Source organism: Pygocentrus nattereri, chromosome 28, assembly GCF_015220715.1.
Source record: "Pygocentrus nattereri isolate fPygNat1 chromosome 28, fPygNat1.pri, whole genome shotgun sequence".
In the NCBI taxonomy this organism is placed as follows: domain Eukaryota; kingdom Metazoa; phylum Chordata; class Actinopteri; order Characiformes; family Serrasalmidae; genus Pygocentrus; species Pygocentrus nattereri.
Window position 1 is genome coordinate 16,654,616 of NC_051238.1, and position 26,301 is coordinate 16,680,916.

General features: G+C 38.7%; 2 protein-coding genes across 2 annotated transcripts; one reads left to right on the forward strand and one right to left on the reverse strand.

Moving 5' to 3' along the window:
* The first annotated feature begins 654 nt into the window (after positions 1 to 654).
* dnttip2 (deoxynucleotidyltransferase, terminal, interacting protein 2) lies at positions 655 to 7,943 on the forward strand. Its single transcript, XM_017693526.2, has 8 exons — positions 655 to 844; positions 2,774 to 5,415; positions 5,503 to 5,641; positions 6,631 to 6,726; positions 6,896 to 7,060; positions 7,211 to 7,320; positions 7,515 to 7,615; positions 7,846 to 7,943. Exons 1-7 carry the CDS (start codon positions 695 to 697, stop codon positions 7,612 to 7,614), a joined length of 3,402 nt encoding a protein of 1,133 aa, XP_017549015.2. The 5' UTR covers positions 655 to 694; the 3' UTR covers position 7,615; positions 7,846 to 7,943.
* Positions 7,690 to 26,148, reverse strand: spata6 (spermatogenesis associated 6). The gene is made up of 13 exons (XM_017693527.2): positions 26,059 to 26,148; positions 25,439 to 25,576; positions 24,089 to 24,137; positions 23,937 to 23,978; positions 23,281 to 23,405; positions 22,987 to 23,067; positions 18,311 to 18,553; positions 17,227 to 17,347; positions 16,582 to 16,622; positions 16,346 to 16,500; positions 13,303 to 13,396; positions 12,212 to 12,303; positions 7,690 to 8,289 (listed from the first exon to the last, which is right to left on the reverse strand). Exons 1-13 carry the CDS (start codon positions 26,146 to 26,148, stop codon positions 8,121 to 8,123), a joined length of 1,440 nt encoding a protein of 479 aa, XP_017549016.1. The 3' UTR covers positions 7,690 to 8,120.
* Positions 26,149 to 26,301: the final 153 nt, after the last annotated feature.

The following is a 26,301-nucleotide window of genomic DNA, read 5'->3' on the forward strand; positions in this document are numbered from 1 at the left end:
TATGTTGTCGAAACGGTAATTCGACCTTCGGCTTTAAATATTAAGGTCTCTCCCCTTTCAGTCAGATGAGAGCCGGGCTTATATGGTTTGAAAATATTCTTTGGTACAGACACTTGAGGTATGTTCACAGCAGTTCTGATAGGAACCAGACGTCTGAAGAGTTCACCGTAAACTCCCTCACAGACGTTATCACGAGAAATAGTCATGTATGCTGCTGACGTCGGAGGCGCTGCTTCATGATAGCTTTGTCAGGCAAAAGAATCGATCAAAGTCCCTTTTTTTCCAGATCTACCTCTATTTAATCACCATTTTTAAATTTGTCGATTCACTGGTGGTTTTGGATAAAATCTTTATACTTGCACTGTAAATATAAACATTGCAACTTCTACCACCGCCAAAGAAATCCAAATCAGCACGTTTCTCTATAATCAAGCATTTTAAATGAAACCACTCTGATTTCAACATCTCGACAGCTGGACTATTTAGAAAGACTCGCGTAATCCCCCTTTAACTGAGAAAACAATCCACTCCAAATACAGTCTTTCTAAAAGGACTTCCACCTTCCGCCTGCGGCTGTCCTCAGAAGAGGCGAGCAGGCGTGTTGGCGATAGCTCTAGTTTTTATTTTGTCCTGGGGGTTCCTGAAGAGCGCTCTCCTGGTCTTTTGGAGCCGGAATGAGCTCCAGTTAAACTCCATGCCGCCGTTTATCACCGCCCAACTGAACCGACGCTTCTGCGTGTCCATCGGTCGAGAGAGAGTGCGCATGCTCAGCATCAAGATGGTGGCCACCAGGAGAGGAACACGCGTGAGCTCCCCAGTAAAAGATACAGGCGACGTAGTGGCGGTAAGCGGTTATTATTAAAAGCTCCGAGTGATCGGTGATGGTTTTATTTATCCAGTAACTAGTAATTTAACCTCAGGCGAAGTGTGGCCGGGCTACAGGCCAGTCGAGCCGAGATGAGAAGCAGTCAGTTAGCTGGTTCGCTAGCCGAGAACCTCGAGTCTGCCGTAATGGCCGAGTGTAAACGGCGCGTTTGGAGTTTCAGGAGTTTTAAACTCAAACTCAAACACGAACACAAGCGAATGGGCACTTCAGTTGTTCTCCGCTGTATCGAGGAAGTGTTGGGCTTAGCAGAGTTTAGCAGCCGGTCATGTGCTCGTGTTAGTTTCCAGACTCGAGAGCAGGAGCGGGTCTAGTGATTCTGGTGCTGTAAGGGAAAGACTGGGCCATTTTAAAATGGGTCTAAACTCTGTTTTCCTGAGAGGCACATCCGTCCTCATGCTAATACACTCACCGGCCACTTTATTAGGTACACCTTGCTAGTAAAAGGTTGGACCCACTTTTGCCTTCAGAACTGCCTTAATTCTTTGTGGCAGACTTTCAACAAGGTGTTAACGTTCCTCAGAGATTCTGGAACCAGTCTGCCCATTCTCCTCTGACCTCTCACATCAACAAGGCATATTCATCCACTCAACTGCAGCTCACTGGATATTTTCTCTTTTTCTGACTATTCTCTGTAAACCCTAGAGATGGTTGGGTGTGAAAATCCCAGTAGATCAGCAGTTTCTGAAATACTCAGACCAGCCTGTCTGGCACCAACAACCACGCCACGCTCAAAGTCACTTAAATCCCCTTTCTTCCCCGTTCAGATCCTCGGTCTACACTTAAGCAAGTTGTCTTGACCACCTCTACAAGCCTAAATGCATTGAGTTGCAGCCATGTGATTGGCTGATTAGCTATTTGTGTTAACAAGCAACTGAACAGGTGTACCTAATAAAGTGGGCGGTGAGTGTATATAATCTTACTTATTTGTGTAGTCACTTTATTTAGTGAAATTCTCTTAGGATGTGAGCACATAAGCTTGCTTGTTTAAGAAATACATTCTAACTAATGAGATGGTTAGGTACAGAGTAACATGGGAATTAAGTACTTATTAGTGAGGTCACATATTGCGTCGTCTTTGAAAAAGTAATTGCATCACAGTTTGGGAGAAGTAATTAGTAACGTGTAGTATGGTTTCACTTTTTTCTTTGACTAATTATCCCAGAACTGAGACTGTCTATACTAACATTAATAGTGAGCCTGTGCAGCTCTGTTAGCTCTGGGAGTTAAGCAGCAAACTTTTAGCCTTGCTCATTCTTTTTGCCTTTCTCTGCTGTGCTTGCATAACTTGATTTGATTTTCCCACTCATCACTCAAAAAAACCCTCCTCCTATCATTATGTAGATTATTGGTTAATTGCCTAGTTCATATCAGTCTGTATTTATGCACTTGTCTTCATGTAGCATGAACAGTCCATTATAACCATGACTGAGGGGTGGGGCTGCATTAAAATTTACAGTCACAAATTACATCTGCTTTTATAGTGTATTTCAGAATAGGTTATTTAACAACAGCACATGCAGCATCTACTTTGCCTAGTGCAAAGACACCTGTGCATGAGGACTGGAATGGACATGGTTAAAGTTTCTTCTTTGACTTAAATAACGTCTTTGTAATGGCAGAGCTCTCAAAGTAGATGACTAAACTGCAATGGATGCCTTGAATGGCCGGCTCCTGTTTTGTCTTTGCTCTGCTTTTCATATGAATGTAATCTTTATACATGGTTTGTGAATGTTGAGGAAGTATTTACATTCAGGTTCTCTGGTAGTCATATATCTTAGTGTTAATAATAGTTATGCACATTGCTAGAGCTTTACTTTAAACAGTGATTGCTTTCATTACTTGCCGTTTTCATTGCTTTTATCAAATTTTTAAAATTATGTTTAACAGGAGCCTTCCACTGTGGTCAGAAGAACAAGGTGTAGAGTTATCGTGACGGACCAGCCCCAGAGTGAACAGACCAGTGACTCCCAGCAGAATGATGCAGAAGAGCCGAACACTGCTCCTTTTAAAACGGCGAATCCATCTAAAAGAGGAGCCAGAAGGTCCAAACGTCATCTCACAGAAGCAAACCAACCAGACTCTACCCATGAAGCTGATGTTTCTGAGTCAGAATCCTGCTGTTCAGTGGCATCTGGCATCCTGGTGCAGTCGGCCACTAGAGGCAGAAGGAGAGCACCGATCAAAGAGAGACTTACAGCTGCAGTGCAACAGGATGCATCCGAAGGTGAGTCTTGTTCTTCACCACCTGCCAGCAAGCCACGGAGAAGTATGAGAAGCCAAAAGAAGCCTTCTGTAGTCCCAGCAGAGTCCACCACTTGCAAGGATGATGGTCCCTCTGAGGCAGAGTCATGCAGTTCTGTAGCATCCCTGTCCAAAGTTATAGATACCCGGATGATCACCAGGAGCCACAGGAGGCCTGCTGTTTCTCCTGGAGGAGATGATCCCTCTGAAGCTGATTCATGCTCCTCTGCAGTGTCCGGCCCTCGCAGTTCCACTGTCCGCAGATCCACGCGTAACCGTAGAACAAATCCCACTGAGCCAATTCCCATTCACTTGGAGGAAAGTGAACCAACCAAGGCTTTAGCTTCTTCTGCAGCCACTAGAACAAGAAGAGGCAAAAGCAAGGTGAAGTCTGCTGATGAAAACCAAGCTTATGACTCTGAGGGATGTCACTCTGGCCCTAGCACACGTCCTAAGAAAATGGTTGGTGTTTTTGTAGTTGATTCAGATTCAGAATCTGTGGATAGTCCTTGCTCTCTTAAGGTTAGGCTCACCCCTTGCAGTAGCCGAACTGGTTCAGCTAGCAGCAACCGTGCTGTGCCTGCTTCTACAACAAGAAGCAAAGTGAAAGTCACACACGATGCATCTAATGCAACTGCAGTCTCCAAGTGTGAAATATTAGACAACAAAGACAGTGAACTTGAAAAAGACCAGACAGAAACCCTAATGGATACTGTTTCTGACAGGGAGGACATTGAGGAGATGGATGAGGAAGAGGCCGATAGAACAGTTACTAGTTCAGATTGCCAAGAATGTTCTGTTTTGGAGAACCTTACTCTAACTCTTGCTGAGGATATTATCAGCAGTGCAAGTGCAGAATTGAAGATTGTCTCCTCTGAGAACAGACAAGAAACCAGTTCGGTTAATGATGTGACTGTATCTGAAAATACTGAACATGTGGAGGAGAAACACAGCACCAAAGAACAAACACTTACTGAGAAGGATGTTAAAATCTTGGAGAGCTGTGAGAAAATTTCAGAGCCTGCAATGGAAAATGAGGCTGAGGCTGAGTCTGTGCTGGAGGTTCATGGTGACCAGGCAAGTGTTTTAGTGGTAAAGCCTGAAAAGGGTGTCACTGTGACTGAAGAGGATCACCCCATCCTGGTGGAGGAACATGATACTGAAGACCAGAAAAGTTCTTATCCAGGACAAACTGAAAAAAGTGTGATGGTTGTTGTAAGAGCTGAAGAGAAAGATGAGGCAGTGGAGAAGACAGAGTTGGTGACTGAAGATAATGCTGCTGTATTAAACCAGAAACCCTCCAAGCTAGTTGAGAAGAATATAAAGGTTAGTGAAGGGGTTGAGTCTGAAGCAGCAAAGGTCCTAGATGTTTCTCAGAAGGTTTCTGGTAGCCTAACCGTAGCATGCATTGACCTCGAAGGTCAAGACGTTGAAGATGAACAAGACATGGAGGTTGATCAAAACACAGATATTGATGCTGATCATAATGATACTGAAGACCAGAAAAGCTCTGCTCCAGTGCAAACTGAAAACAGTATGATAGTGGTTGTTGGATCTGAAGAGAAAGATGAGGCAGTGGAGGAGAAGACAGAGTCGGTGGCTGATGTCAATGCTGCTGTAGTAGACCAGAAACCTTCTGAGCTAGCTGAGAAGAGTGTAAAGGTTGATGAAGGGATTGATAAGTCTGAAGCAGCTGCAGTCCTAGATGTTCCTCAGAAGGTTTATGTTAACCAAATAATAACAGTGACATGCAGTGACATGGCAGGTCAAAAGGTTCAAGATGGGGAGGTGGAGCAACACACAGATACGTATGCTATTCATCATGAATGCGTGCTACAGAATAAGGTAGAAGATGAGAGCGCTGCAGAGACAGAGCAGGAAGGACCTTCCTGTAGCTTAGATGCCCAAGGGCACAAAACAAGTGTTCTGCAGACTAAGCCTGAAAAAAGACTGCTGAGTTTGCTGGACAGCAGTGAGGATGAAGAGAGTGACAGTGAAGGCTTGTCAGATGAGGGCTGCAAAAAGGATGCTGGGGACCTGGAGAGTGAAGAAGAAGCAGTGCGCACTGATGAGATCCAGCCAGGCAGCAGTAGCCTGTTTGTTATTGATACTCGTCCTGGACTTCAACCTAATGAGAAGTACTACATTGATACTACATGCCGAGAAGAGGATGACCACCTTCATGATTCTAAAGCTGTAGAGGATGAAGAGGACTTCGTTGATGAGGAAGCAGATGATGAAGATGACGAAGACTCAAAAATACTGTTCACTACCAGGAGGCCAGCATTGTAAGAATTTTACTTTACCATTTCTCCCAATTACATTTTGCATCTATGTTGACAGATAATCTTTATCACTTCCCTTCTCTTTTTTAGGATGGAGCTATCCAGTTCCATTGATCCAGGTCTGAAAATGAAGGAGCTTGGTGGATTGTATATCAGTTTTGATGGCAGCAAATCAAAGCCTGTCTCCAACAACTTGAAAAAACTGAAGGACCAGAAGAATCAAGATGAGGTAATTAACTTCAACTGATTTGGAGTGTTGAATGGATTTGAACAACTTGCTACTGTGCTGTTCCCCAAGGGCTACAGGTTCTAGATATGCTGTAAAGCTTGGATTTAGGGCTGACTCCCAGCTGTGCCATTCACATTTGGGGATGTCCAGGTATGCATTGGGATAGAAGAATACCAGGGTTCTTGTCTCAACCTTAAGCATGCAACATCAGCCAGGGATGCACAGTTATGGTCAGTTGTAGGCTAATATCCAGTTTCTTCCTGCATATATTTCTTGTTGATGCAGACACTTATAAACACTTGAACAAATGTATATAATTAAAAACACATAATACACAAACTATTGAAACTTTTAGAACTGTAGGCCAGCATAACTTAAAGGCCAGCATAACTTAAAAATGATTGCAGAGCAACTCACTAGCCACTTTATTAGGTACACCTGTTCCAAATGCTTGTTAACACACATAGCTAATCAGCCAATCACATGGCTGCAACTCAATGCATTTAGGCTTTTAGAGGTGCTTATGACAACTTGCTGAGGTGCCGACCGAGCATCAGAATGGGGAAGAAAGGGGATTTAAGTGACTTTGAACGTGGCGTGGTTGTTGGTGCCAGACGGGCTGGTCTGAGTATTTCTGAAACTGCTGATCTACTGGGATTTTCACACACAACCATCTCTAGGGTTTACAGAGAACGGTCCGAAAAAGAGGAAATATCCAGTGAGCGGCAGTTGTGTGGACGAAAATGCCTTGTTGATGAGAGGTCAGAGGAGAATGGGCAGACTGGTTCGAGATGATAAAGGCTAACAGGAACTCAAATAACCAACCAAAATCTCTGAAGAATGTTTCCACAATGTTTGAAAAATATATTGCGATCACACAGGTGTTCAGTACACTCCGTTCCATTCCTGGCTAATGGTACTTTTAGCTATGTTTCATTTCAATTATACTTGTTTGTATCAGTCTAAATCTCCTCATTTTGTTCTTGCAGTTACTAAAGAACAGTGTGATCGTTGCTGACTTTGAAAAGAAAGATGCTGTGCCACCATACAAAGAGTCAAAACATGCTGCTAAACTGAAGCACAAGGTGAGCACTGGGTAGTTCAACCTATGGGAACAAATTCTATGTACATGATGTGGCAGTTGTGTACATTAATTTACTTTATATCACAGTAAAGTATAACACATCATATTTAAAAGGATTTTTAAAAATTAACCTAGTCACTAAAAATGTTGTTTAAAATAATCATGATTAGGAAGAGAAGGCTAAGACAACAGGGGATGGCTGGTTCAACATGAGGGCCCCTGAATTAACAGAGGACCTGAGAAATGACCTCAAGGCACTGAAGATGCGTTCAGCAATGGACCCAAAGCGCTTCTACAAGAAGAGTGACAGAGAGGGATTCCCCAAATACTTCCAGGTGAGGACTCATCCAGCCCCCACCCCCAAAACTAATAAAGTGAACTAATAAACATGAATCTTTTATCAAAATACATGACTTATTGGTTGTACCTTTTGTAATTGAGTGCTTTACATCAGTTGGCTTTAATGAATATTTGCTTTTCTGCAGGTTGGCACAGTGGTTGATAACCCAGCAGACTTCTACCATTCCCGAATCCCTAAAAAACAGAGGAAGAGGACTATCGTAGAGGAGTTGCTTGCTGATGCAGAGTTTAGAAGGTAAAACTGTATTTGTTACTGTGTTTTAAACATAACGCTTAGTTTTGAGCTTTAGTTAGTGAGGCTACTAGCTTACAACATCCAGAACGCATTTCTGATTAAATAAACTGTATATAATCTTTTTATGATTAACTAGCATGTAATATTCTTTTGTTTTTGTGGAGTAACTGTTCTATCCCGTTTCCCCTTTTCAGCTTCAACAAGAGGAAATACCATGAGATCATGGCAGAAAAAGCAGCAGATGCAGCTGGCAAGAAAAACAGAAAGAAGCATAAATTTCATAAAAAGAAATAATGTAAGCTGATCATTTTACACCTTCAGTAGTGTTCCAACATGGTCATGTAAATATCCAGAATTGTATATTTTTTAAATTTTCCAACAGATTTTTATATTTGAGTGTTAGCACAGTAAACCAACAAGCAAGACTGTAAAACATTAAAGAAAAGAAAAGCTGAACATTTATCCTTTTTATTGATTTTGTCTGTTTTAATTTCCCTGACTGAAGAACTTTTTCTCTGCCACCAGTCTGGGTGAATGACGGAGCATGACAGGAGATTTCACATTTTGTAAGAATGCATGCAAATTTGTAACTGACTGGATCACCAATAAATCAAGTACGCCAAGCTGCTGTGTATCTGTAACTCTTCCTCAATTTAGAAACAGCACTGACACAATCAGCTTCAACCAAAATGACATGATTATTTAGTAAAACATGTTTGTGGCTGCAGGAAGCAATTTGCTATGGTGTAGAAATAAGGAGTTGGGTTAAAATCAAATCCTGGTCTTGATGTCCAGATTCCTTATGAATCACTGTGGCCAGGACTTGATGCTTTTCTGTACAGGTTCTTATAGATTTTGCCAAGGCTGTCCTCGAACACTGTTCTGTGCAACCTCCCGGTGTATTTGGCTGCTTTGTTGGTCCAGAATGTTCTGTTATCTAAATGAACAGATGGTTCTCCAGGAATAACCCTGCAGGAAAACAAGGGTTACACAGTGATTTTGATTCAACAGTGATTGTTCTTTTGTATTGCAAAGATGAAGCTCTAACCATATTTCAGATGTTTAATAAGCAGTTAGTGGTCTTGGAGTAGGTGAAGGATGATGCCATTTATTGTGTTTGTCATTATGGTGACTACTGTGCAATGACTCAGACAACCCCCAACAATGCTGATACATTTTTAAAAAAAATAGTCTGGACAATTTGTAATGTATTGACAGTTTCTCAGATAATGCGAGATGTATTTAGAAATGGGAAATCTGATATTTTATAGACATCATGATAAACAATGCTTTTCTGCATATCATGGATATCATCTGTATTTAAAGACTAACAGCATGATTCATTTTGAGCATAATTAGAGCGTAATTAGTCCTGTTTGGTTTTACTAGTGCATTGTTTGTGTCAAAACATTGTGATGTGTAGGATGTCTAAGGATCACAATATGGTATTTTTTGCCACAGCCGCCCACCCCTACCTGTACTGTTTTGTTTTTTTTTTTCCAGTGTGTTTTGCCTATGCTGAATTTTCTCTCCCTTTGTCAAACTCAGCCATGTTTATACAAAATATGCCACAACTTCAAAAATAAGATTTAAATGAATTTAAATAACAAATTTTTGCACGGTGGTACAGTGGGTAGCGCTGTCGCTTCACAGCAAGAAGGGCCTGGGTTCGATTCCCTGGCAGTCAGGCCGATTGGACACACTGAATTGCCACTAGGTATGTTTGTCTGCCCTGCGATGGACTGGTGACCTGTCCAGGGTGTATCCTGCCTTCCACCCAATGACTGCTGAGACAGGCTAAGTGGAAGGATAAGCGGTTTAGATGTGTGTGTGTGTGTGTGTGTGTGTGTGTGTGTGTGTGTGTGTGTGTGTTTTTATATAAAACAATAAGACTACATTAGTTGCAGGTAACTGTTAAACCCCTTTCAATGTCCCCAATATATTTTGGGGATGTTTTTTGTTTTTTTTTGGTGCTGTTCCATAATTCCTTGTTGGGGAGAGGGTGGGAGTGCATGTTTTGTTGCAGTGCATGCTGGGAACTGTAGTGCATCTCATGGGCTAATATTAATAGAAAATTTAAATAATTTCACTGGCCGAATAGGATTGTTCCACAGGCCTTGTGTTTGAAAGTGAACGGTCATGTCTTAAAGCTCACATGTCAGTCTTATATTAAATATGTTAACATTGTAAGTTAAATTATATCAAAATAACTTTTCTTTTTTGAGACTGAGGACAGAAGCCTACAGGACGACTTATTTAAACCATTTATTTACTGGTCAAAAGCCAAGCTAGTTGTATTTCCTTAGCCAGGCACCTTACTTGTCTACCCCCACCCTGCTGGAACAGTCCAAACTAATAAAACTACACTACCACTAACGCACGGATCTTTCTTAACAGACATTTGTCAATTTGTGCAACTTTGGCTTCTAATGTTGGGACTTCATGCAGTGACAAATCCTCTAAAGGAGTTCTGTCATGTGACATTTTTTAATGCTGATGCTAAATTTCATACTCATGAGTATGAATTCTGTATGATAAGGTGCAACAGGCCTCTCGTTACAGCAGTTGGGAGTTGTTGGTACACTTTTAATTCACAGTGCCTATAAAAAGCATTTGCACTGTTCAACTTGCACATTCTGGGTTAGTTTCATATGCAATAATGGGGATTTCCTTCCATTCATCTTATGGAAAACATACTTTTTGTAAACTGCATAAACAAATTTCGTTTAGCACTGTAACCCCAATTAGACAATGTTAAATGTATATTTGTCAAGCTCTTTAGATTTGGATAAAACTAACAAGGCTATTCCAGGACCCGCAGCTTTTTGCTCCCAACCCACTGGGCTGTCAGAAATATGTGGACAGGGTCACTGTGAAGCCTCCCCGTCATAAATCTCACTGTCAGTTTTACTTATATTGCTCCTACTGTATGTCCTAAAAAGAGAATTAATCCCTGCTGTCTCTGCTAAGAAAACTGGAACACAATCAAATGCAAAAGACACAAATCACTGTTTAGTTATTGTTGGCCACTGGAAGTACAAATTAATTCTTTTTAAACCTCTGGAAAAAAGGGAAAACATTTTCTATTAAGTACATCACACAGAAGCCTAATTAGAATGTCAGTCCACCCTTTACCTTTATTATAGTTTCCATTCTTTTTTAGAGACTTGCGTTCAGTTTTTTTAAACAAATTTGCAGGGATATTTGCCCATACCTTGCTTTTTCTTTTGTCACGATCCAGATCCAAATAATTCCAAACACACACAGTGCTACAGTGGTCGGGGGTCGTCCGTCCATTGCTCCACAGCTTTACTGATTTAGAAATGTTCTTCTTTTTGCATGTTTACTATGGGTCCCATTTGTCTGCAGCTTTTAATGCTATTTTGATCTCCGGTTTTTGAAACTCCTGGTTTTCCATTTATTTTTCTTTGATGTTCTCCTTTTCTTATGCAAACAAACTGATGGCTGTTTAATGATGAAATATAATCTGAAAAATTAATAATGTACTTAATGGCTGTCAATTGAACATTTAAAAATGGAGGGTGTTTACTGTACTATGTATGTTCAGCTCTCCTCTAGTGCTTTATTCAAAAGCAATTTAAGTCATGACAATACGCAAAACTTTTCTATGATGTCACACAAATATATTTGCCATCCGTGCCATGATGTCACACAAGAAAACTATTTAAAGCAGTGGTTTTCAATAGCGTATGCATAGGCTTGACTATGATAACTATTGGTCTCACTATGATAACGTCAGTGAGACCAATATCAACCATAAATCCCTGGAGCACCTGTCATCTGATTAATCTGATCATTTTCTATTTTTTAAAAACTACTTTGTAATTAATAATTTGGAGCAAAAATGAGGAAAAAAGGCAAGTTTCTCTTTAGACTTATGTAATGTGTTTGAAATAAAATCTGATTTACCTTCTTTGCCCATTTACATGCTTTGGGCTTTAATATATCCTTGAGTCAGAATACACATAAAATATCATAAGTCTCTTTTATGCTTAATCTTACAAGAAGGAACCGAGTAGACAACAACAGAATAGAATCAGATGAACTAATACTTTAAAATATAAATCTTGTGAACTAGTTTTCAATTTTAAATTGAGACTATCCTTTATTTAATTTAATTTGAAGTTCCTGATAGACCAGATATAATACTGTTATGATAATTCATTTGCTTAAGGAAGGGGAAAGTCAAAGGAAAGTAAGTGAGAAATAGGAATTTCCAAAACTGGAGCTGAATGATTAAAGGATACAGAGAAAATGAGACCCGTAACAACCTTGCAAGACTTGGTAGACCACCAAAACTCACCATCAGATCAACAGTACTTAAAGCTTTAATCTTTAAGAGAGGAGAAAATTAAGCTCCACTTTTGCTTCAGATCTGAAAAAATCCACAGGTGTTTCTGTCCATCCATCCACTGTGAGAAGACAACTCAATACCGAGTCTGAAAGGATGTATAGCTGTCAAGAAGCTCTTATTTAGAAATGGAAATAGGTTAAAAAATAGGAAAATTTGCAAATTAAACAAAGAAGCTGCTACCGTGAACAATGGGGTGGCCATCCCAGAGTCCAGACCTTTACATCGCTAAATGTGTGACTTGGATTGTTAGAATGAGAAAATGCAAGCTCCCAAAAAGAAAAGACATTGTTATAAAGGTAAAGAACATACTACATACTGAAAAAAATGCTGTATTATAATGTGTTATATTTAGGTGTTGAAGCTTTTAAGTAATTTGATGTTAAATACTTAATTGGCTTTTTCCTGATGCTGAAAAAAAGAATAACTTGTACACTTTGTACTTAATATGCATTTTGACTGGAAATTAAATAAATGTGCATGGTAAATCATACTTTCATTAAAATTTAATGTCTTTACCTGTCAGATTGTATTTGGCTGTCACACAGCGAGTCATAGCAGGAGGGAACAGGTGCATTCTGATCGGATTCTCCTTCCTCACTCTGCTCGTCCTGCAGAAACAGATATAAGCGGGATTTACTACAAACTCTGTTGTCTTCTCCCCATAGTAAATTTCATTTTTATTAACCGTATCAGTGGTCTACTTATATTCATGATAAAAAGCATTGTGATAAGTCTGGTGACTGTTGAGAATCTAAAACACAGATTAGGGAGTAGATTCATATTTGACTATTACACAAAGAGGCTGGGTAAAACCGTCTTTAAAAGTAGATCCTTTCAGCAGCTTGATTAATACTCAAAGAAAATCCTCCATATTTCCTCTTTTTAGTTTGGAGCGGATTACACGTTTCCCTGCTTTGCTTGGCAAGCAGCTGTGCTGCACTGGCAGCTTCCATTTTCCTGTTTGGTATCAGAAAAGATGAGCCTGTAGAGACAGCTTTCCACCAGCAGTCCTTCCTCCCACTGAAAACACACACACACTCACTCTGTTCATTTCAGGGAGGATTTTGAGGGGTTTTAGAGTAATTAGAGCGCTTTTGCTATGGTTTTGCCACCACCGTGCTCCAGCTACTGAAATGTGGGAGGTGATGCGTTTTAACGGAAAATGTTTCAATAGTTCTCGAGCTGGAACTCCATAAGACAAGGGATTCAAGAGGGTATAAAAAGATGACAAAAATGCATGAATAAGCGTGTAAGGTGATTACCCTGTTCATTCCCTAGGAACTATGTTATGTTGGATCATGTATATGTTTCTTTGATCAATTTATTATTATTCCTAACTTGCAATCATTGATAGACTGAATTGCTGCGTAAAAAATAATTCTTTTAATTCTTAATTTTGACAAAGAAAGCATTTAAGATTCACAACTACAAAGCAGAATAACTCATGAATAATTCATTTGTTCTTAAAATGATTAAGTACCAACATCAGTTATACAAAACCTAATAAAAAAAAAAATGAAGAACATTCTGCTGTGACTGGCACTGGACATAAATGTAAATGTCAACATGTAACAGCTCAACTCAGCATTTGATTGACTGTTACTTACAAATGACAGCTTTCGAGTGGCGTGACTGCTCAAAATCCTCTGAACTCGACTGTGAATCTGCTCCCACTGAGAGGGACTGGTGGGGCTGTGAAACCTGGACAGAAAAAATTAGGAACTGCATTTTTAGTACTTTGACCCTTCATCAATAAAGGGAGCTGACATTTAAGGGACATTTATTTGGAACCATGTCTATTATTTGTTTGTAGTAAATTTCAAGTATACTAAAACAGTCTTTCTTCTGAAGGTAGAACTATGAACATGACATTGGGTTCAATTCTGGCAGCTCTTGCATTACTATAATGTAATACCATGTTTGAACACTAGTCTGTGCTGTATCCTTTGGAGTGAGACATGAAAGCTGAGAACACAGACAACACAAGTTTCTTTCAAGTTCCATCAAGTCAGTGATGTTACTCCATGACTCCATGCACAAATGTCAATTCCAGCCCTTGTCAATAAATAATGTCAAAAGATAATGTGCAGCTAACACTGCCAACACAAGGATTTTAAACACCTGAACTGATGTAAAAAAGGAAAATACACTTGGATTTATAGCTGACATGGCTTCTAAGGTCTCTGGAAAACCAGTATTGAAATTTAGACAGATAACAGAATTAATCTGGTATTACTACTAAAAGAAATTCCAAAATGTTTCACAACAAATGTCTTAAGACAGAGAGTCACAATTTTATGAGGTAGCTTTGAGACTGGCAGTTAAGATTCCTTTATTTTTTTAAGGAAAAAAAAAAATCAAATTTTTATGAGAGGTCATAGAACTTGGTGGTTTTTATCTTTAATGGACCTAACGCAAGCTGTGCTTCAGACGGTTAGATTAGCACATGAGAATCCAACAAGTGCAGAGAGGACAGACTGAACTTCACAAGCTATCATTTCTCTTCCCATCAAAGACTTCCAAAAGACGTGCCTGATCTCTTATTGTCTGAATCTACCAAGCCAGCCTTAATCTGCAGCCCTCTGACTCCGGTCATGCTTTCAATCCAGACAAAAGTATCATACATTTCCTACTATTTACTCTCCAATTTACTCTTTGGTTTAAAATTGTCTATTGATTTTAAATGTTTGCTCCTGCCCCTGCGGGAGAACGGGGAAAAAAAGGAGGTGGAAAGACAGGCAAACAAACAAACATTTGCCGGTTTAGCAGGCTGTTGTTCAGATCAATGACAAGGGTCTCTCAGAATTTATTAAACTGTGCGTCGGGTCAGACGCATTAGATCTTGGTGAAACACAATCAATACCTTTTCCCTTGTTTTCTCAGGGATTTTTGTCTTTTTCTTTTAAGTAATGAACAAACATGACCGGACATCAGATTTCGTCATTTGAAGGTATGGGGACTTGATTCATCTCACGTCGTCTGAGATCAAAATATAGATTGAGAGCAGGCCTCTGTTTTATTTGGCTTTGCTCTTATGAGCTTCACATTTAGTCAATATCACATAATTGGAAATTCATAGGGGACACGCCATAAGGTACACTGTTCGGTTTATTTGCTATCTATATGTATGCTGAACAGGGGCAAAAAAACTAAATATAGATTTCAGGAAAGGTTTGAAAATATCTCTTGACTATAGCTTCAGATATTATCTTCTTTGTCGATATTTGTTGGAGATATTAAAGATAGCCATAATTGTCTTTTCCTGATGAAGGCTGATGTGGATTAACATCAATATGTAGTACCATTTTCTGACAGATATTTGATACACAAAAAAATAAAAGCTGTATTTATGAAAGTTATTTAAAAGAAATGAAATAACAACTACTGATTATGTCTAATGGTAAAACAAACATAAGATCAGAAGAAATCAGTCAACAAACTAGCAAATATACAAGTAAGTCCTCTGTGCAGTGTATAAAGCTGTTTTCAACTGCAATCAAACCACTTTAAACAATTTAAAGCTAGAGCTCTAGAGACTGTCAGGACCGCATCATGCTTCGAGAAAAGCAGTAAAATTCAAGGTACCCAGAGGAATCTAGAACTCTGTGACAACCCACTAGACTGTCTGATTTGTTCTTGTTAAGTCGACTGCAGATGAATTTGGGAGGTGGAGACAGAACTGACTGCCATCAAAAAAGGACAAACCATAACGCAATTATCTAACTTCTAGAAGGCTTTCTAGTGTGAATGGCCAGGAACCATTTCCTCTTTTTCTTTTGTAGGTTTGTTTATTAAACCAGATTGTTTTGGGGCTAATGCTGACGGGGATCTAGCCGAGCACAGCTTCAGTGCTAAACTGTGGCTTACTTCATGCCATCTACTACTGTGTTTTGCAACTCATTTTTTAAACAGCTTAGTGTGAAGAAATAAAGGAGAGTACTTCTTACTAGCTACATTTGTTGCCTCCCTCATTGTTTGTTAGAAACTAACTGAACTCACTCTAGAATAGCCTGGAACAACTCACTCTAGAATAGAGGTGCCCAAACCTTTTGTCTTAGAGGTCTGAAGTGATGTTTGTGATTTGTGGATATAACAGATATACAATGTCCAAGGGTGTAATGTCTGCAGTATCAAAAACTAGGGATAAGGGAGGGGACAGTGATAAAAAAAGAGCATGGACATTTAAAATGGTATCACTGTATCTTTCAGTCTCTTATAAGGGCTTCTTATTTGCTGTCTTTCATGTAAGTATGTTGAAACACTTACTTTGTTGTAGCTAATGCTTTATGTCAGATGCAATATTCATTTTATACATATCTAATTTGTACTTTTGGGACATGTTCATGTTGATATTTTAGTTTCAGGAGTGGTGAAAATGGAGAGAAGCTCTACAAAGTTTTATATGATGCAGGCCAAGTTGTTGTATTGTTTATGGCTTAGGTGCACTTTTTTTATAATATCACTATATAGCACAAAGACATGCTACTCCTTTGTATCTGAGCCAAACCAGAAACAATTACATATATAATATATGGTATATAATTACAGCTCTGTAGTATTAAGAGATTTTTGCACATAAAATCAGACCTTAAATAATTTGTATTGTTATATCACTAATAGCACCAGCATTAGCTCATACTCGTCTCTCACCTCTCTCTAAGTGAGGAGCGTGCCAGCAGCGGACTCTGGTCTATGTGACTGCTGGACAGAGGAGTGGAGTGGTCAGTAGGAACTTTTCTTTGAGAAAGAATCCTGGACGTAGCCCCTGGAGACAAATGATGCACATCCACAGAAGAACCTCTTGGCTGGAAGAGAGGCAGGAGTTACCGTAGTCTGTATAAAATTAGCAAACCTACTCATTTGTCACTTGAACATCTGTAACTTACTTTAGAAGGCTTTGCCCTGAAGCTTCCACAGAGTGTGGGCTCTAGGGATTTAAAACAACAGCAGTGATTAAATATCTTGAAATAAAAGCAGCACAGTAAATAAATGGATACATCAAAAATAAACAAATGCCATAAGGAAATCTCAAACATGGATACTTTCAATTAACAGATAAACAAGAGATGTTTGTGGTTATTTAAATACAGTTTTAGCATTTATTTGTTTTAATTTGGAATGAAAAATGTATATAGATTGTGTATTATCTTGAATTCTGTAAAAGCTTTTGACAGAGCAGCTTGCAACATAGAACTGCAGAGAATATCAGGACAAAAGCAATCCAGAAAATGTCAGGTGGCATGGCCAGATATTAATAAAAACATATTCTGAAGTTACCACTGCTGACAACGTGCATAAACTAGTCTTTGTATATGGACACCCATATAAACCTTTGTCCTTGAACCATATTCTTTACGGTGCAACACTCTGCCCACTCTTTCTTAAAAGCATGTCAGAGTAAAAGTCCTTTGATCACCTGACCTTTTTAGACTTCCGAAGCCGAAAAATACTTATTTTTATGCAAGGTATAACAATATGGTGCTTAAAATTTGATAAAATGCAAAAACATAGCAAAGTAAATATTTCCAAACCTGTGAGGTCTGCAGCAAAATTCACAGACATCTGGAACCAGGAGTTTGTCTTGGGTGAAGATGGAAGAGCTGGAGGAAACATGGGGGATTCAATCGGTGAGGAGCCTGGACTACAGGGGACCTGCAAACAGAGAAAGCAATCAGCTAATTCCTATTTTTGAAAGTCAAATAATCTGCAGACTGCTTTAGCAGGTGAAGACATGGACACCAAACACTCAATTGACACAGGGGCATTATTTATTCAATTAAAATTTGCCTTTCATTTGGAAGTTAATCACTTCTTGATGAAGGTTAAAAATGAAGGGAAATTTTCAGACGCAAAGCGAGCTTGTTTCACTCAGCCAACTTGGTTTAGGAGCCTTTTCCAGGGCTATTTTCAGAGGTCAATTAAAGTACTGCTACTGCAATTACATAGCTATGTGATGACTCTGGCCCATGAAACGAGTCGTTTACTTTCATACAAACAAATGCGCTGACTTTAAACACACACTGGTAATATACTTGCGGAGTTAATCTGCCAAAATAGTGGGCATTGTTAATCATGGTTTGACTCTTAATTACTTAGGTTAATTGTTGCCCCAGGATTTACTTCGAAAAAACTACTCCCTTTTTCAAAGGCCCAAGAAAGGAAAATGCCATGCTGATATCATATGACTTGGATCTGAATCTCGCCTTTCATAGCATGACAGCTTTGATATTTACACCTCAGGACTTGCAGTTTTAGCGAAAACACTCGAAAGGAAACAGGAGGGGGTACTCTCTCTGCATTTCACTCATGAAAGAGGCTGACAGAGTGAGCTGGAGAAGCAGTGACACTGCAGTATAAATCACTCGCTATCAGCTCAACTCTTTGGACTCTTCATGGTTGAGATGTAAAACCAATCAAAAATGTAAAAGCAACACATAATAAAACAGCTAAACATAAAATGAGAAAAGTATGTAGACCCGTCAGTAGGCAGGTGTATGAGCTGGTATGTAGATTTGTACAAAAGTGCACTGAGGCTGGGCTAAGATTTCCATGGGAACTCATGAGGGAAACCTAAACACAGAAAAGGCCTGTCTGAAAACATCTGCTATTCCCCACCACAAAAGGAGGCTGAGGATCTGTTTCTTTCTTAAAGGTGTAGGGTCCGAGCTGGAGGTGGCTCAGGCGCTGTCTAGCCTCCTCAGACAGCTGGCACATCCTGCGGTAGGTGTAAGGTGAGGGGGAGTGGGTCTGTGATGCTACTGTGGGCCTCTGGTAACCACAGGCTGGCACTTTGCTCGGCTTTGCGTTGGTCTTTCTTGTTTTTACAAGACCAGGCTTAGTGCGAGAAGAGTTAACTGGCTAGAAACAGAAAAACAAACAGGAAAAAAAGGGCATCATATTTCATGTAACCATCAGAGACCCACATTCATTTATTTAATTTCCAATCAAAATGGCCATTTAAGACAAGTTATTCATTTTGTCAGCATCAGATTAAAAAAAACATACATTTAATAGTAAATGAAATGCTTCAATAAACAAATAAAACAGGAGAGCTCAATCCTGGTCCTGGAGATCTACCACCCAGCAGAGTTTAGCTCTAACCCAAATCTCATGTGATCCAGGTAATGAAGTCCTTCACTATCATGAGAATATTACTGCTATTGCTACTGTTGGACCTGAACTCTCCAGAGAGTCAGATTTGAGAGTCAGGATTGGGGAAAAAATTTCAGCATTTGGTTTGTGCACCTTTTGCCTTAATTATAAGTAATGGCTTCTTGACAACTGAACACTCTTTCAGACCCAAAGAATTCAGCTGTTTTCGCTCCTCAGTGGAATGACAGGCAGAAACACCTGTGGACTTTTTCAGATCTGAAGAGTGGTTTGATTTTCGCAAAGATAAAAACTTTAAACTTTATTTATATGATGGTGATAATTTTGGTGGTCTAATAGGTTTTGTACAGATCTTGTCCCATTTTCTCTGTACCTTGTAATAGTTTTTTCAGCTGAGTTTTGGAAAATGTTCTTTTTTTTTGATAAGTGGATTGCCCTATATCTAGGTGATCTGTGAATTACACATGGTTTTATAAATCTTATAGGTAATCACATAAAGCAAAACTAAAACTTTTACTTTTACTCTGTAATTTGGATGCCTAAAATTGCATCAAAGTGTTAAAATTTTGAAGGTGGAGATAGATGAACCTATGTTACTAGCTAGTCATATCCACACTACACATATATTGCTATTACACAGTGATAACACACCAAAACATACACAAAACATCCAAATGCATGTAACCTGATGTAAACCTTGTAAACCTGAGGGTTCCGGTCTCACCTTTGCAGGCGAATGACTTCAATAACTCTAATCTCGGCTAACATAATTCTGAGAGACAATAACTAGGTTCCTGCGGGCACTGCTTAGATAAATACATTTTTAAAAATGTTAATTGCATTTGATGGTCGGTTTCAGACTAATATGATAATGGCATTACATGGATGTAAAAAAACAAAGATAATTTAAATGCTAATTGGAACATCCTGGCATATTAAGTCATTTTTAAAAAGCAGAGAAAAATAAATCCTGATAGAGATTGCTATTTGAAGGGAACAGATCTAATGAAATTAAACTAAGTAGCTCTTTTCCCTTTATTGTCCTTTCACTCTTTCTCTTTTCTTTTTTCTTCTCTTCTTTTGGTGGAGGCACAAAGAGTCCATTTTAAAAGCGTGAGTCGCGCTTGTCTGATGTGATTAGTGGCTCTGCTGGTGTTGGTAACGGAAGATAAAGCCGGATGTCCTTGAAACAACAAAGCCTGCACCACAAGTAGCTTATTAAAGCAGAAACAAGCTCTGTTCAAATGCATGCAAATCATGTGGAGAAAACCCATTTAAGAGTATGCCATGTCAACTCCAAAAAAGACAGAAAGTCACAACAGTAGAACTGGACTAGACAAGGGTCCAAAAAACTTTAAAGGCCCAGAATGACTCTATAAATCACAGTCTAGACCACTGGAAGTCTGTGTAGACCCAAACTTCCCTCAAACAGCTTACGTGTTTCATAAAGCTGTTAAAGTAAGGTTGAAAATTTGCAAAACGGAATCAGCTCCTATTTTTGGTAGTAAAGAACTGACAATGCAGGCAATATCCTTCAGAGACCATTAATGTCCATTAAATATCATTTGTATGATCACTATGAACATTGCAGTTCCTTTCCCCAACATTCAAGCCTTTGTCTGTTGTAATATAGTCTTTTTCTTTAAGACAGCTGACTTCGGAACAAAAGCACTTTTCAAGAGGCTCTGTTATAGTTTGTGGGCTCTCTGATAAATGGATGAGCACTTTACTCTGATGTAGTCTGTCTCCTAAAAGCATGTTCAAAGATACACGTATCAGAAGCCATTACACCGCTAAACTGATAGCATCACTGCAACATCAGAAATCTGAAAGAGATTCTACAAATATTGTCCATTTGAGACATTAAAATGGAAATTTCATGTGTTTGCGTTCAAGCTGCCCTTTATACAAAGGACATGGTCATGGAAAAAAAGGAGAATCTACGATTCAAGCACTGATAGGCCATCTGTTTTTCTAAACAAAACAAATAAAAGATGGATTCTCAGGAGCTAGATATCAGTCTCAGTGATCTAGCTCTATGTAATTACCTTCACAGGAAAAGCCCATCTTTGAAGGTGCTGTTAAACCATTGGGACACGAGTAGCCGAAGAGATGAAAGATATATAGGGGCAGACAATTAGTTTGATTGACAGGGCTATTCTATGAGAGTCACCATATAATTCTGTGAATGTCTCTCAAAGGCCACTTTTCTTCTTGCCTTTCTTGCTTTGCACGTTAAATCAATATGCTTTAAAATAATGACACTGTTTTATATTCCAGTGATACAGACTTTCTTTAAGGGGTTACTTTTTCTGGTACCTAAAAAAAAAATAACAAAAATAAAAAGAGAAAACTGAGCCTATTCCATTTTACCACCCATGGGTCAAGCCTAACAGCTACAATGTAGTATTGCCCTACACTGAAAGAAGCTTCTACAACATGCACTTTCATTTTCAGTGTACATTCAAAGTCAGAATGTCTAGCTATGTCTGGCAGATGAACTGCAATTGGAGGGGAATTTCACCTTTCATTTTTAAAGTTCTACATAATGAAATGGTTCAGATGCAAACAAAGTAATTAAGAGTGGCTTGATGCAAAATGCTCTGTTCTCCAGAAAGTTACAGAGACAGAAAACTTCACAATGGTGGCGATAGGAACCAGAGAGTTTAACATCTCTAAAAACTCCCTCACAAAATAGTGATGGAGATTTTTTGAAAACTCAGTACTATTCCCCACTTAGCTTAGAAGCATCAACACAAGCTAATCATAAAACACTAAAGTTCAGCTTGATACTTTTTAGGCATGCACATTTGGAATCAGCCTAAATAGAATCAAAAGATTTTTGCAGCACACAGCACTGGCCATTTTTGTTAACCTTATGCCAATTTGTGTTACAATTTTCAATATGAGTGGGTAAGTGCACTTGCACTGTATTTGAATGCTTCTGCTACACCTGTACCAAAATGTCATAGCATTATCAGGCATCATTCATTGTGCTAAATCAGTGTTCCTGGCCTCTTTTTTGGAAATCAGCTTCCAGAACAAATTACAAGATAAGTTCCTTGAATAACATACATCACAGCTGTTGCTGATGAAAGATCATCTTACAATGGCATGAAACTGCTGACACCGAAGGAAACAATACAATCCCTAATGAACCCTTAGTGACCGAAACACTAACACACAAATCATTCCTTAATCACTCATCATTTGATCACAAATTCTACTGAAATATTAGAAGCTGCAAGAATGTAGCCTTGCTCTGCTAGGTGTCCCAACACAGCACCTATGTATATGTCCACATTCCACACTGTAAGTAACTTTTATTAGCATTATTAACTAAACTAGATTATTAACTAAAGAGGTACCAATGGACACTCAAACTGAACATCAGCGGCTAAAAATAGGCTAAAATGCAAGAAAGAATATCGACGCTAGCAGGACAAAATTTCATATCTCCATTTGTTGTTTTCCTTCTTTTTTTAAAAATAAAATCTCAATTGCCCTTTAAACTGTGTCAAATCTTCATGATGAATGGATCAATAGAAATGCTCCAATATTATTTGGAATAAATCCTTTCTTGACTAACTTCAATTAAAAGTTAAGAATATTTATTTCCTTGTTTTGTAAAATTAACTTTTTGGAGGTACAAGATTTTGTTCCGACAGCAAGAACATGTTAAAATATTCAATTTTCCACTTTTCAAGGGCATTTTACCCTTTGCATTTAATTTTCTTATTCTGCAAGGGTTTTCCATGACTAGAATATTACTCTGTACATTTCCAGCTTTTCCAGGATTTGTGGGAACACTTTGAAGTGTGGCTCTTACTTCCAATGTGGCACTTAACTTGATTCTGTCATTTAAAAAGGAAACTGTTTTTTCATTTACTGAATTTTTTCATTAACTGAAAATACTGGAATGTGTGAAACTGACTTTCATGTGTTCATATAGCACACAACAGGTATTTAAGGTTAAAAAGTGGGGGTGCTAATAAAACATTTTTTTTAAATAATAAATAAATAAAAATATCAGCCACTTTTCCCTGTAAAGAAACAATCAAAAATTCAAGATCACAGCAGCTCTATCAATTCCCTTTTAAGATTGTTAAATTGCAAATCATTAACTGTGACACATACTTCCCACAGTGGAACAAAAAAATATGTCAAAAAACAAGACTCACTGAGAAGGTTGTCTGGCTACCTTTCAAATCACACTCCTCAATAACAGATGTGGTTGAAAATTCCACTTTGGGCGAGATCCCCTGAGGGAACAAGAGAAGATAAAATGGGAGTAGAGAGAGAAAAAAAAAATCACAAAACTTTTAAAATGATGCAAAGACAGAGGGCAAAGTAAGATAATAACACTCTTGGCAGATCAATTTGCCCAAACAATCTATGTCCTCAAGCAAATAGCAGAAAAATGGCACAGGCTTTTAAGATGCATCAGAGATATGACAGTACGGGGAGATACATACCGGGAAGGAGACGGATTTCTTCATCAGAATCTCTCTCTCTGAACCAGGGGTTTGGGGAGTCAGTCTTGGGCCTGGGTAGAGGAAGTCTCTGGTGTTCTCTTCATGAGTGGCCAGAATTTCTCCCTCTGTGTGAAGAGAGGGGGCACAATAAGGTTCATGATTAGCTTTCATGCTAAACTCAATGTTTCTGCAATGAATGAGGTTTTTATCAATACAGCTTTGCAAAATCTGATTTCTGCCTACAGCATAAAGCCTCAGACAGTATCGGTTTACAGTCCAATTGCCTTCAGTACAGAGGGAGACACTGTAATAGGATGTCAAAAACCCAGTTGCATGCTTTTGGCAGCTGGACATCATCATCAAAGCCATTTGTATTAACATGACAGAGCGATTTCACTGATGGACAAAAAACCTCTATTTACAAGTCTGTCTCTGGAGTTCACAGTAATTAGGTTTGACAATGGTAATTATTACAAACACATGTTGCATTCAGACAAGATTACTATATTAATCAAATTTATGGGGTTTACAGCAAGAAAAAAGGAAACGACATCATGTGATCAGTGGTCCAGACATTTGAGGATGACTCAAGAGTATCTGGACAGAACAGTCAATCTAAAGCCAGGATTCAATCATCAACAGCAGTTGATCCTTACCTGGGGGGACAAGCTGAATGAGCTCAAAACAGGTTGTATCATCTGCAGGAAAAACAAAAATGTGGATGAATGTTTATTAGTTTATTGATCTGCAGTATATAAGGATCAGGAGTAAAAGCAGAGAAACAAACACAGCTCCAAATAGCTCTTACTCTCCAGATGATCAGCTATATCACCAGGGTCAACGGCTCCTGTGAAGGTCTGATGAAGAGAGACAAAGAAAAATATGCTGTAGCACATTATTTCTACCAACAGCCTGTAAGGATTGTGAGTCTTTGTAAATACAGCACAAAGGACATTATCCAACACACAGTATGCTAACAGAATGTGTTCACAAAAAGATTAAATAAAAGATATACAGTACTGTGCAAACGTCTTAGGCACCCAAGACACATTTTCAAAATCTATTTGTGTAGTATGTTTATTCACTGAGAAAAGTGTTAATATCTGAATAAACAAAATGTACAAAATATTAATTAATAATTATATATATATATATATATATATATATATATATATATATATATATATATATATATATATATATAATGATTTTATGGATGTAAGTGTGTGTTTAAGAATTTTCTAACCTCTCCTCGAGGAAGCCCAGTATTATATGTAGTTATAAAGCAGCTCCTGGTTTGACCAATCAGTGCTTCAGTAAATTGTGCTCATGATGTAATTGATGATATGAATATGACTTTATTCTAATGTATATTGTGATCAACTCACTGCTGAGGTAAACCGTTTAAAAATTTGCTTAGATGCCTAAAACTTTCGCACAGTACTATAGGTACACACAGTCAAATTAATTTAGAGCCAACATACAGCATAAATACAATCATCCTGCCTAGCACACATTATGCCTTAATAGGTGGCCAGCAAGTCCAAATGCACAGTACAATGAAAATGAATGTTGCAACTTGCAATGCAAATTCAAAAAACATTTTCATTACCATGACTACATCTAAAATACAATTTCACAAATGCACTGCAAATAATAAAATGCTGCAAAGCCAAGTAACACAACAGTAATGTTTCTGGAGTTCTCAAAGTGGATGGACAATCACGGACAGAAACTGAGATGAAATCAAGAGACTCAAAGTTCATGGTTAACTTGACTGTAAATATAGTGCTATGAATGTCGAGCATGTCTCATTATTCTGCAGAGTATTTGTAAAATGCATTGCGTATGCTGTCATTTTCATCAGTGTTTTCTGCAGCACTGCTTATTTTCTATTTTGCAGTGGGTCGGCAACCGTACCTTAAATCTTAAGGCTGCGTTTCTGTTCCTCACTCTCATAACTACAAAACTTACATATTAGTTTCACAGTTACTGAATCCTTTAAAGCGGATACTAAACAAAAAAGTCTTTGATTAAAGGCTGAATAATTAGCGCAGCCTTCGTGTATATAAGTACTGGATTTCCATGCATTTGCAGAATCTGTTTTTATGACATTCTGACAGTCAGTTTAGTTGTTTTCCTTACCTACTTAACCTACCTTTGTAAACACCATCTTTTCGTGCATCAGAAGAGGAAAACCGAAGGGAACACATTTTGTTTTGTGGTACTGTCCCATCATTCGGACACTCAAGTAAATGTCCTCTCGGGACGGTAAAAAGACCCCCGGACAGGTGATCTACGGGGAGGGAGTCGACGTGACTTCAAGGAACAGACTTATAATGCATTAGCAGGTGATACAGAAATAAAATCACAACAGAACTTGGGACCAAACAGTTTAGCGTAACTTGATATTAGACCAGTGACGCTAGTTAACTAATGAACTTTCACTGCGCTAGTTAAAGCTAGGTTAGCTAGCTAAAAGAAAGTAACTGGTTATTTTGGCTAATTCCAGGATACTGTACTGAACTAAAGTCAGCTACAGAAGGCGAAACCTTCAACAACAAACTTAAAACGTCTAAATTTACCACAGAGATGACCACTGTTTACATTTCTGCCCATTTTAATTAGCAACATCCGTTAGCGTTAGCTCCATTAGCTAGCGTTGGCTAAGTTAGCGCTTGTAGCTGGAAGCAAATGAACACCGAGAAAGGTTCTCGTTTCTGCTAAATAACAGTCCGGTGAGGGAAAGTGGAAAAGCATGCGTGTGTGTTAACTTACAGCATGGACCTTTAGTTGTACAGTACATTTCAGAGCTTTCTGTCGTACTCTGGAGTGTGGAGGCTTGTGGAGCGGCGTCACTCCTCCCATCTTTAACTCGCCGTTGCCATAGATACGCCCAGCGCTCGGGGTGAGTTTGAATGGTTTGAAAAAACGGGAAATGATCAAATAGCCATGTGACCTCCAACAGTTTAACCCACCCAGGCTGAATCACCAATGGTTCCATACGCCATACATAGTGCC